General features: G+C 40.5%; 1 protein-coding gene across 3 annotated transcripts in view; it reads left to right on the top strand.

The window, feature by feature from the left end:
- Window positions 1-3,814: 3,814 nt before the first annotated feature.
- The window catches only part of LOC107400143 (uncharacterized), a 42,059-nt gene continuing 35,165 nt past the window's right edge, over window positions 3,815-10,708 (top strand). Inside the window, exon 1 of one of the 3 annotated variants that reach the window (XM_076572303.1) lies at window positions 3,815-4,084. In XM_076572303.1, coding sequence (XP_076428418.1) covers window positions 4,058-4,084 — 27 coding nt within the window. In that variant the 5' untranslated portion in view covers window positions 3,815-4,057. Of the gene's footprint in view, window positions 4,200-10,708 lie in introns of all 3 variants that reach the window. The other 2 variants (XM_076572304.1, XM_076572305.1) reach the window with 2 other exon arrangements.

The raw sequence follows: 10,708 nt of genomic DNA, 5'->3' as shown, positions 1-10,708 counted from the left end.
CCATGCAGGCTCCCTAGCTGTGGATCAACAGTCTGTGAGCTCCTAGGAGCAGTGGTCACCATGTATAATGAGATTCTGTGTCCTCTTCTGGCTTGTAGGTATCATGGAAGCAGAACACTGTATACATAATAGATTTTAAAAATTCATTGGTTTACTGGTAGCTGGAATATTTACTTCAATAAGCATTGTTTAAGCTTCAAAAGTTGGAATCTTAGCATTAAAACAAAATGTGCAATCAGCTCAATTTACACACTTGTTAAAATGTTTCTAAAATAGAAAGAGTTTAAGAAAAGGTTGTCATTGATTACATAGAATGATTGGATGAAGAAAAATAACCTATAGGCATGTAAACAGTGTAAAATTTCCCCACTTCCAGTTCTCTTCAAATACAAGTAAATATGAAGTAAATATTGTTTGGAAGCTTCCTCTTGTATAGAAAACTGTCATGCTTTGAATAATGAGCTAATGCTATAGAATGAAATATTTATCAGAATTTGTTTTATAAGATTCAATGTATGTACTGTTCATTAAACTATATATAAGGAATTCCAGGTCAGCTGGAGCTTTCTAATGAGATCCTGTCTAAAACAACAAAGCAAAATTATATTAAATATGTGTGTGTATTTGTTTGTGTGTGTGTGTATGTTACTGTGTGTTATTTAGACATGTCTTACTCTCATACTCACTCTGTAGGCTAAGCAAGTGTGAATTCATGGAGATCACCTGGCTCTGCTGATGTGTTCGGATATATTCATTTCTGAGAATGATGTCACAGGGAACAAGAGCTGGCAGCTGAAATGACTTTAAGAGATGTTGTCCCAAAAGTCCTGTACTCTTTATTATTCATTTTTTTAACATTCTGTGGACGGTGGATGTGTGTTTAAGTTCTCTATGTAGCACATGCTTTAAAACTCCAGTTATCTTCCTGCCTCTGTGTCTGGAGTTCTGTAATAAAAGAGTTCACCATCACACACAGTTCGAAAAATAAGTTTCATGTTGCAAGTCATCTCTTCTTATGGTTTTTGTTGTTGTGGCTTTAAAAAAAAATCTAATTTCAGTCATGATTTTATGTGTATGGCTTTTTTGTTTCTGTGTCTTTGTATTCCACTCATGCCAGGTGACGATGGAGGCCAGATGCTGTCAGAACCCCTGGAACTGGAGTTACAGACAGTAGTGAGCTTCCATATGTACTGGGAATGGAAGCTGAGTGCTCTGGAAGATTCTTCAGTACTCTTAACTACTCAAGCATTTTCCAATCCAAATTGTCTGTTCTTGATTATGATTCCTATACAAGGCAGCCCAGTCCAGGTCAGACACCTGATGCTGACTACAAAGTAGGACTCTACTTCAGGTGAGTGAATTATTCTCAGGCAGGGAAGAGCTCCCTAAGTACAACATGGTCAGACTTAAACCATATACATACAAATCACAAAAATGGACTGGGCAGTATGTATTCATATATTTCAGTGTACTTATTCATATATACTTAACAAGGAGGAAGTTGGAAGGGAAGTATGTGGAAAGAAATGGAGGGAGGAGAAAGAGGGGAAATTGATGTAATATGTTCTAATAGAAAAAATTTAATAAAAAAAAAAAAAAGGAGGGCCTAGAGAGGTGGCTCAGCAGTTAAGAGTACTGGGTGTTGTTACAGAAGATCCAGGTTCCATTCCCAGAACCCACATGGTAGTTTACCATTTGCTATAGCTCCAGGCTCGGGCATCTCCTGTCTTCTGGTGTCTTAGGTACTGTGCACAGACACATTCAGGAAAAACAGCATATAACTAGAAATTTTTTTTTTAAATTAGAAAAAGGAAAGAATGGAATTTTCTATAGTGATGTCACAGCTCTGAGACAGACAGCAGCCAGGGCTAGGTAAAACAAACTCCTCTGGGCTTGCATAGAAGCAGCTGTGGCCTTCCCCTGAGCCAGCCTGCTCAGAGGCAAAAGCAGCTTTGTTCTGAGGTTAACAGAGCTCATCATAACCACTCATCTAAGAGCAGAGTATACAGTGCTGCTAGGTGACTTTTCCTTGATGTTTTCTGTATTTGTGTTCTCTGTCTTTTGTATCTGTGAGAACTGCGGATTGGTACAGCTATCTTTTAGATCAAACATCAAGGTTGACATGTAGCATAAGCTCCAAAGCAATCTACTTTCATAGTGTCATTTCCTTGATTTTCAGCTAAGACCTTGTGGTACAAGATGAACATACCAGAAGTCATTTCCTTCCATTATTTTGATAATTTATATATGTTCTGGCATGACTTTGAGCTAAGAATGTCCCAAATGTCCCTGCTTTTCCATTGTGATCGTGTTTAGAAGTGGATTTGCTAACTGAGCATGCTTAGGAATAGGCAGAACTCTCCATGAACGTGTGCAGACTCCCTCAGTAAGTCCCCATGCTTCCTTTGTTTAGGAAAACACTGCTTTGGAAATGACTCCCATGCTCTCCTTCCCTCCTGCAGGTAAGAAATCTTTCTCAGTTCTCTGTCTTGGCTGTTGTCATGGCTATTTTTGGTTCCTTAATGGACTATCTATGGAATGAACGAAAACCCAATTTGTTGGGTACACCTGTCAGGGAATTTTCTTAAAGGTTTTGAACTTAAAGACCCATCTTAAATCTGGCTCATTTGAGGTGATGAGATCCACCTTTGGCATCTTGGTGGCAGCGCACAGCTTTCACACCAGGATTCAAGAGGCAGAGGAAGTCAACTTCTCTAAGTTTGAAGCCACCCTGTTGTACAGAATGAGTTTCAGGGCTACATAGATAAACCCTGTCTCAAAAACACCAAAAAAACAAAACAAAACAAAACAGTAAAATAAAATAAACCCACCTCTTGAAACAAATAATAAGATCCACCTTAATCTGGATCACACCTTCTTGTTGCAGACTACATATGAAACGATATTGAAGAAGGAAACTCTCTCTCTCTTTGTCTGCTTGCCCTATCCCTGGCTACCAAGTTCATTCCTTTACTAGCATTGCAGCCTACATCTTGTTAATTTTGGTGTACACTGAAGACCAGCTGAGACATGCCTCATGGGCTGAACATCTACTGGAGTCTTTAATGTTCCATTGGTAGACAGCCATTGTTGGACTGTCTGGATCACGGCTTGGGAGACATTCGAATAAATTCACTTTTTACACACATGGAGAGATTAATTTTTACTAGTCCTGCTCATGAAGACAACCTTAAATAATGCAGTTGTGTGGTTTTTTTTTTTTTTTTTTTTTTTTTTTTTGTTTTCACTTGCCCACTGAAGAAGATGTGCTGGCGAACAATAGTTCTCATAAAGACATTCTTCCTAGTTCCATTATTCTCTAACTATTCAACTTACCCTGAAGACAACTCTTTTTACTATTATTCATTTGTCAAGACTTTGCCCTGAATTCCGGAAGAAAACTCCGACAGCAATGGAGCCATCATCCAGCCTTCTGGTGGGAGACAAATCTGTCATTCTGTGTTTTTATCTGGTGCCTGCATTTCTCCCCTTGTTCTCTGAAGTGCCTGTGACTAACAGGTAAAAGGACCTTCAGTTCACCTCACCTCAGCGTGAAGCCACCGAACAAACATCTCCTTTTGTGTCCTTAAATCTCTCTTTAAAACTGTGAATATTTTGGGCACCCTTCACCTGTGGGACAGGGAATCACTCCACTCCACATTGAGGAAATGGCTGTGCAAATTAGTCACGTTGTGTCAGGGAGGAAGAAGGGGACGTGCCTATGGAGTGCAGGAAGACCACAGGGTCAGCTGTAGGAGCCAGAGCATGTGCTATTGAAATGCATATCTCTGCAGCCTGGAAAAGGTCTGGGTCTGGGGAGGGAGGCAGAGACAGCAACCATTGTGCTGTGTCTTTAAGCACACTGTAACCCTAAGGGAGGTGCTCCTGTCACTCAGGCCTGACTAGCCAATCAGGGCCCTCGGGGCTGAACTGCCAGTCTAAGTGGTGCAGGGCCCTTCCGGGAGTCTGAGGGCTTGGCTTAGCAGAGCAGCTGGCTCCAGTGTTTACATGTGCTGTGCTGTGCTGTGAGTGCTGCTGCTGGGAACCGTGAGGGGCCATGGACGAGCTGGGAAGCCATGCCTTGGTGAGCGATGGGCTCCTGTCCCCAGATCGGGAAGAGCAGATGGGAACGTGCTGGAGCAAGTGTGTTGGGTCCTCCTAAGGACTGGGTGTGAATCTGCAGCCAAATCCCCTGCTCTGTGAGTTCCCACGCGGTCCTTGCACTCCCTGAACCGTGGCACAGGCCTTGGAATAACTTTGCTCTGTGGGCTGCCTCTTTGCAGAACATTGGGAACAGGGAGCTGTGTGTAGAAACATGTTAGTAGTCAACAACACCATGCTTTTGGCGCATCCAAGGCAGGCAGGTTTCTAAACTTAGAGACGCCTAATTTCGAGTATCTTCTAGACATTCAGCTCTTTGCATTTAACCTTTACCCGTAAGATCATTTACCGTTAATTTTGTGGAGGTTGAAAAGGGCATCTCTTGTGTGGGGTAGCACTCCTCTACTTCCCTGTGATGAAGAGTAGAGTTGAACTGGTGATGGAAAGGATTGACCAATGCTTAGTAGGTATTAAGTCTGAAAAAGTAGAATTTAGCTAAGGGAGGACTGCCTCTAAAGCACCCCAAACATAAGTCTGTGCTAACCAGGCCAGGTAGAGATAAGGATGCCATAATACATATTTTTTTTTCACCAGGATTATCCAGACATTTGGCTCCAAACCATCACAAAGGAGACACCCCTCCCTGACTACTAGGCACTAGGTCCATTCCTGTATCAAAAAGATGAGGCCTCTAACAAGCTGCTCAAGGAGGCATTACAGGGTCACAACCTCCCTTAAGGCCTGGTGTGCCTTCAAGTTCCACTTCTCTTGAGAAAAGCTTAGTTCTGAGAGATGAGCAGTATGACACCAGGTGACAATTATTTGAAAAGTAAACCACTGTTGTGTTAAGGACTGGCCTGGTCAAGCAAGGCTTTCATTTAGGCCCTCAGGCAGGGAGGAAGAACATTCTTGGGAGAGGGAATACCAGCCTGGGGCCCAGTCAATGGGAGCTTGGCCTAAGGCCTTGATATATTGAGAATGAAACAGAGTTCCTTTTCTAAAACCAGGACTATAGAGCTGGTAGTGGTCTGGGGCCAGGGCCTTTGTGGAGGGGTTGCTTCAGATCCTGAGAACCCAACTCTTCCCACCACATGGAGCTGTGGTTGTCAGTTCCAGGGCCACTGTAGGCTGAGTCAGCAATGTCCTTAAGACACTGTGTCTACTTGTGCAGTATTATTTGATTAGACTCCTCCTGAAGAGCATAGCTTCTGTTGTTTGGTAGGAAAAGAAATTGGAAAAAGTGAAGGTCTGATTGCTAGACGTTCTGAATATTGCATTCCACTTTCACGTTTATCTTCTAAATGTTACAGATAGTTTTGGAAGTGGTTGAAAGAGGTGATGTGGATCATCCTTGAGCAATACATGATTAGAATACTTCTAAATTCCTGCTACCACCCGTCACCATGGTATGATTCAGTGAAGTTCACTTCCAGGGGACAAAGGGAGTTTCTGATCTGTAGAGATTTCTCAGGTGTCCATGGTGCTGGGCAGGTGGATAGGGCAGATTCCACATCTTGTGCCATGATCCATGTGTCAGGAGGCAGATTTTAAATTATTTTTCTGTGTTGTTTTGGGATTGGGCATCAGTGAGGCTGTGTTTACCTGAAACCACAAGGAGCCATATGGGGCTGAGAGATCACATCCATCTACAGAACCATTAGAGCATGGGGCTTCTGTCTTTGGAAGAAATACCAGTAGCTTGAGGGTCAGAAACATAACAGTGTTATAAGTGTGATAAGGGTCACTTTGAGTTAATTTTTTGGAAGTTGTGAAATCCATGTTTATTTCATTTCTTTTTTTTCTTTTTCTTTTCTTTTTTTTTATTTATTTATTATGTATACAGTGTTCTGTCTGCACATGTCCCTGCAAGCCAGAAGAGGGCACCAGATCTCATTACAGATGGTTGTGAGCCACCATGTTGTTGCTGGGAATTGAACTCAGGACTTTTGGAAGAACAAGCGGTGCTCTTAACCTCTGAGCCATCTCTCCATCCCTGTTTATTTCATTTCTATACACATAGAATCATAGGTAGCTGGGTAACATTGGTCAAGACCACACTTTTCCTGGCACAGTTTGTCTCCCATCCAGTGGTCTCCCCATTCCCCCTACCTCCATTTCTCCTTGCAGCTCTCTCCTGCCCCCTCCTCACCCACCCCTAGTCTACCCAGAAAATCTATTCTGTTTCCTCTTTCCAGGAAGATCCATGTGTCTCCTCATGGAGCCCTCCCTGTTAATTAGCCTTTCTGAGTCTGTGGAATTGTAGCATGAATATCCTTTACTTTGCAGCCAATATCCACTTAGAAGGGAGTTAATAGTATGTTTGTCTTTTTGGGTCTCAGTTAACTCACTGAGAATGAATTTTTTTTCTAGTTCCATTCATTTGTCTCCAAGTTTTATGATGTCCTCGTTTTAATAACTGAGTAACACACCATTGTATCAATATTCCACATTTTCTTTCTCCACTCTGTGGTTGAGGGACATCTATGCTGTTTCCAGTTTCTGGGTATTAGGAATAAAGCTGCAGTGAACATAGCTGAGCTCGTGTCCCTGTGGTAGGGTGGAGCATCCTTTGGCTATATGCCCAAGAGTGGTACAGCGGCATCTTGGGATAGATCTGCTCCCAACTTATGAGGAACTGCCATTTTGATTTCCACAGTTACAGTACAGGTTTGTAAATGTTATTTCCCATACAGGAACCAGAGTGCTGTAGTTAAAATGTTGTTCAACTCCTGCCATTCTGAGGTTGAAGAGTTTTTCAGTGACTTGAAATTCTTAGGCCTTCTCTTACTATCCTGAATGGAATTTTAATTTTGTTGTTTTGTTATCTAGCCCAGGCTGGCTACCAATTCATGGCAGTTTTCCTCCCACCTTCTGAGTGCTGTGGATATATGCCATATAGTCCTCTGGATAGTTGAATGTCAGTGACCTATCTGAAGGACTATGTTCACCTCTTCTTGAAGAATTAGAAAGCAAAGTGTTTCAGCCAATGAGAGCTTCATAACCAAGGCTGCAGAGACTGTGAGCATTTGTTCACATCCATTGTGCCAACACATATTTGTGGGTGTTGATATGGAGGATTTAAAAACATCTCAGTAAATGTGGAGTAACGGTATCCAAATTTGGCTGCTTATCAGGATTGTAGTAAGAAGAGCTCACTCACTACAGCTACTCAACATCATCTGAGTTACTCTGAGGCATAGCAGTTAGGAGGTGGAGCTGAGAAAATGGGATTTTAAGTAAAACTAGTTAAATGCAGCTCTAGAGAGTTTCACTGAAGGAGCAACTCTCAACTTGATATGTGGAATATTCACACTAGAGGGATTATTTGCTCCTACAGATATTCTGTATTTTTTAAAGTTTAAGGACTTCTCTGTCACCAGCCTATACCAATGGATGGTGTTATAATTTGTATGCATCTTAAATGGACAACTTTGTCCTGTGTGTGGCAAAGACATCTACCTAATTTTTTGCAATTAAGTTTCAAACTTGCTAGACCGTGGTGGTGCAAGCCTTTAATCCCAGCACTTGGGCAGGTGGCCGAGGCAGGTGGATCTCTTTGAGTACAGAGGCCAGCCAGGTTTATAAAATGAGTTCCAGGACAGACTCCAAAGCTACACAGGTAAACCCTGTCTTAAAAAATGAAAAGAAAATTAAAAAAAGAAGTTTCAAATTGGTGTTAGTAACTACATAGTCAAGCGATATAGTGAATTTTGATACTTGTTGCTTTTGATAAAAGCCACTGTTGCTTTTGATAAAATTATTTTAAGCACTAAAATCTCCCAACTCATGAAGTTAACCTAGGATGGTTCAGTAGTAAACTTGATTTTATTCTTGTATGTTTGAAAAACAATTACTGAAGACAGTTTATTTTCACTGATTTTAGGTGTCAGCAATTATTTCATAAAGTTTATTTATATGTATTTGTGAGATCTTGAGATGACTCATCAGATCAAAGCATGTTGCTGTACAAGCACAATAAGCTTGTTCCTGGGAACCCATGGTAGGAAGAACCAAGTCCTGAACGGTTTCCATTGGTCAGTACACATGAGGTATAGTATGTACCTGCACTTACACATCAAACAGATACACTCACCTCTCTCTCACAACCAACACACACATTCACAAATAGACACATAATATACATACAAATGAATGCACACATCACATACATTAACACATATACCACACACACAAATATGTACACACACACACCCAAACACAAACATACACAAACACAAATACAAACAAATATAAAGACACACACACACAAACATAAATATACATATTTCACACATACCCAGACACACAGACCACACACACAAATTTACACACAAATATACACCCACATACACCTGCAAAGAAACTTTTAAAAACAGTACTAGTAGTTAATAAACATTTGGGATGTGTGGTGAATAAATTTATACAGGATTGAATTTTTTGTTCAGTTTGTTATTCTTTATTTGTATGACGTAGCAGCATGTTCTGAAAAGCTCTGATGTCATAGAACTAGTCTGCTCTGGTTGTCATAATATTTATATCTGCAAAGTATGTTATTTGGAATACTTTGGCTACTATGAGGAGAGGATGCATAAAATACTTTTGCATTTAATATTGGTGGTTTAGAAAAATAATTTTGTTGTTTCATCAATAACATAAAAGGCTGTGCCTGTTGGAGACACTCAATTTATAAAGACTCTTGTGGGTTAACTACTCAACAACTTTGCTATTTAGATGTAATGATATAAGACATTGCTTTGACTTTGACACATTCTTTCTATGTAGCCCTGGCTGTGCGGGAACTTGCTATGTAGACCAGGCTGTCCTTGACCTCACAGGCAGATCCTCCAGTCTCTGATTCCCAAGTGCTGGGAATGAAGGCTTACACCAGCATGCCTGACCTTGGTTTTTAGGTTCTTTGAAACAGTCTCAATATGGTATCCTTGGTGGGCCTGGAGTTGCTGAGCAGAGCAGGCTGGCTATAAGCTCAGAGATCTGCTTGCCTTTGACTCTGGAGCCCTGGGAATAAAGTGTGTGCCACCACATATGGCTAAGATCTTTCTTAAATGACCACTAAATGCCAGTGTTGGTTTTACTTTGCATAAGTAGAATAACATATGTGGCCAAAAATTTCAAGCCTGACTTAACTTTTTTTTGCAAAGTGGTCTTTAGTAGTCCAGGGCGGCTTTGAATTCTAAATTCACCTGAGGATGGCCTTGTCTTGATGCTCTTACCCCCACACAAGCCACTGTCCAGCCTATGATTAAACAAGTAAAATGTGAAAATGTTGCTCCTTTGTTCATCCTGCAGGGTTTGATTCAGAGTGGAGGAATAATCTTGTTTGTCATGCAGACCTGTGTGCTTTCTGTTTACTTTTTGCCAGTTTTGGCCCAAGTCTGTAGATGTAACCAACCATCTTATTAAATAAGTAACACAGAACCAATGTAAAGAAGAAAGCCAAGAGGTCAGAGCTCAGAGCAAAAACCTTACCCTTCCTCCTGCGGTAGTCCTACCTCTCGGAAAGAGACCTACTTCCTGTGTGTTTGTCTTTATATAGTCTTTCTGTTCTGCCTTCTCATTGGTTGTAAACCCAAACACGTGATTGCCTCATCACTGCCTGTAAGTACAGCCTTCCAGGTCTTAAAGGCATGTGTCTCCAATGCTGGCTGTATCTCTGAGCCTTACACAGAGACTTACCTAGCTCTGCCTACCAAGTGCTGGCATAAGTGTACGCCACCATTGCCATGCTCTTGCTATGTATCTAATAGCTCTGACCCCCAGGCAACTTTATTTATTAACATACAATTAAAATCACATTTCAGTACAAATAAAATATCACCATACAAGTCTATACAAATTAGTTCTAAATCATGATTACCACTCAGCTTTCCTTCTGAAAAGTTCATTTGCTTTTACAGTTATTTTTTATTTTTTATTTTTTTGCATATCTTAGATTCCCCATTATTCTAGATAATTTTCATGTTTTGTGTGAAACCCAGGCAGGCATCATGCCAGGCAGGAGTTCTACCACTGAGCTGCTTCCTTCCTTAGAAATACTTGTCTGAGGTTTGAAAATATTTTTTCTTTGGTGTGATTTCAGTAAATAGATCAATCCTATTGCTTAACTTTTTTTTGTATTAATTTTTATTTCTGTGGGTTTTCTTGCAGTAGGATAATTGTGCTGTTAGATGACTTCATTTCTTCAATATTAAGGCTTTTTTGTTTCATGTATCCTATCTTTGAATGAAGACTCAGGCTTTTCTTCTGGACAGTATTGAGACTGAGTGTAAGGAAGTGTCTTTTTTTTTTTTTGTCACATAGTCTAAAAAATATTGTAGCTAAATTACATTTACCCTGTTTATAAAATTTTAATTATTGAATTAATTGATATATTTGAGCTTATTTGCTGGACAGTTTTTCTGGAATTCATCTATGTAAACCAGGCTGGTTTCACATTTGGGATAATCCTGCTGTGTTCCAAGAGTTGGGATTACAGGTGTGTGCCCAGTGAAGTATCATTTATCTTGCAGTTATTTTCTCTCCTAATATATGTCTAAATTAATGATTGTATATTGCAGCAAATGTGAAATCTGCTAACAAATATAGCTCT

Source organism: Peromyscus maniculatus, chromosome 5 (assembly GCF_049852395.1).
Source record: "Peromyscus maniculatus bairdii isolate BWxNUB_F1_BW_parent chromosome 5, HU_Pman_BW_mat_3.1, whole genome shotgun sequence".
NCBI classification, from domain to species: Eukaryota; Metazoa; Chordata; class Mammalia; order Rodentia; family Cricetidae; genus Peromyscus; species Peromyscus maniculatus.
The sequence above is the reverse complement of the archived record's forward strand: the minus strand, read 5'-3'. Positions and strand labels throughout refer to the sequence as shown.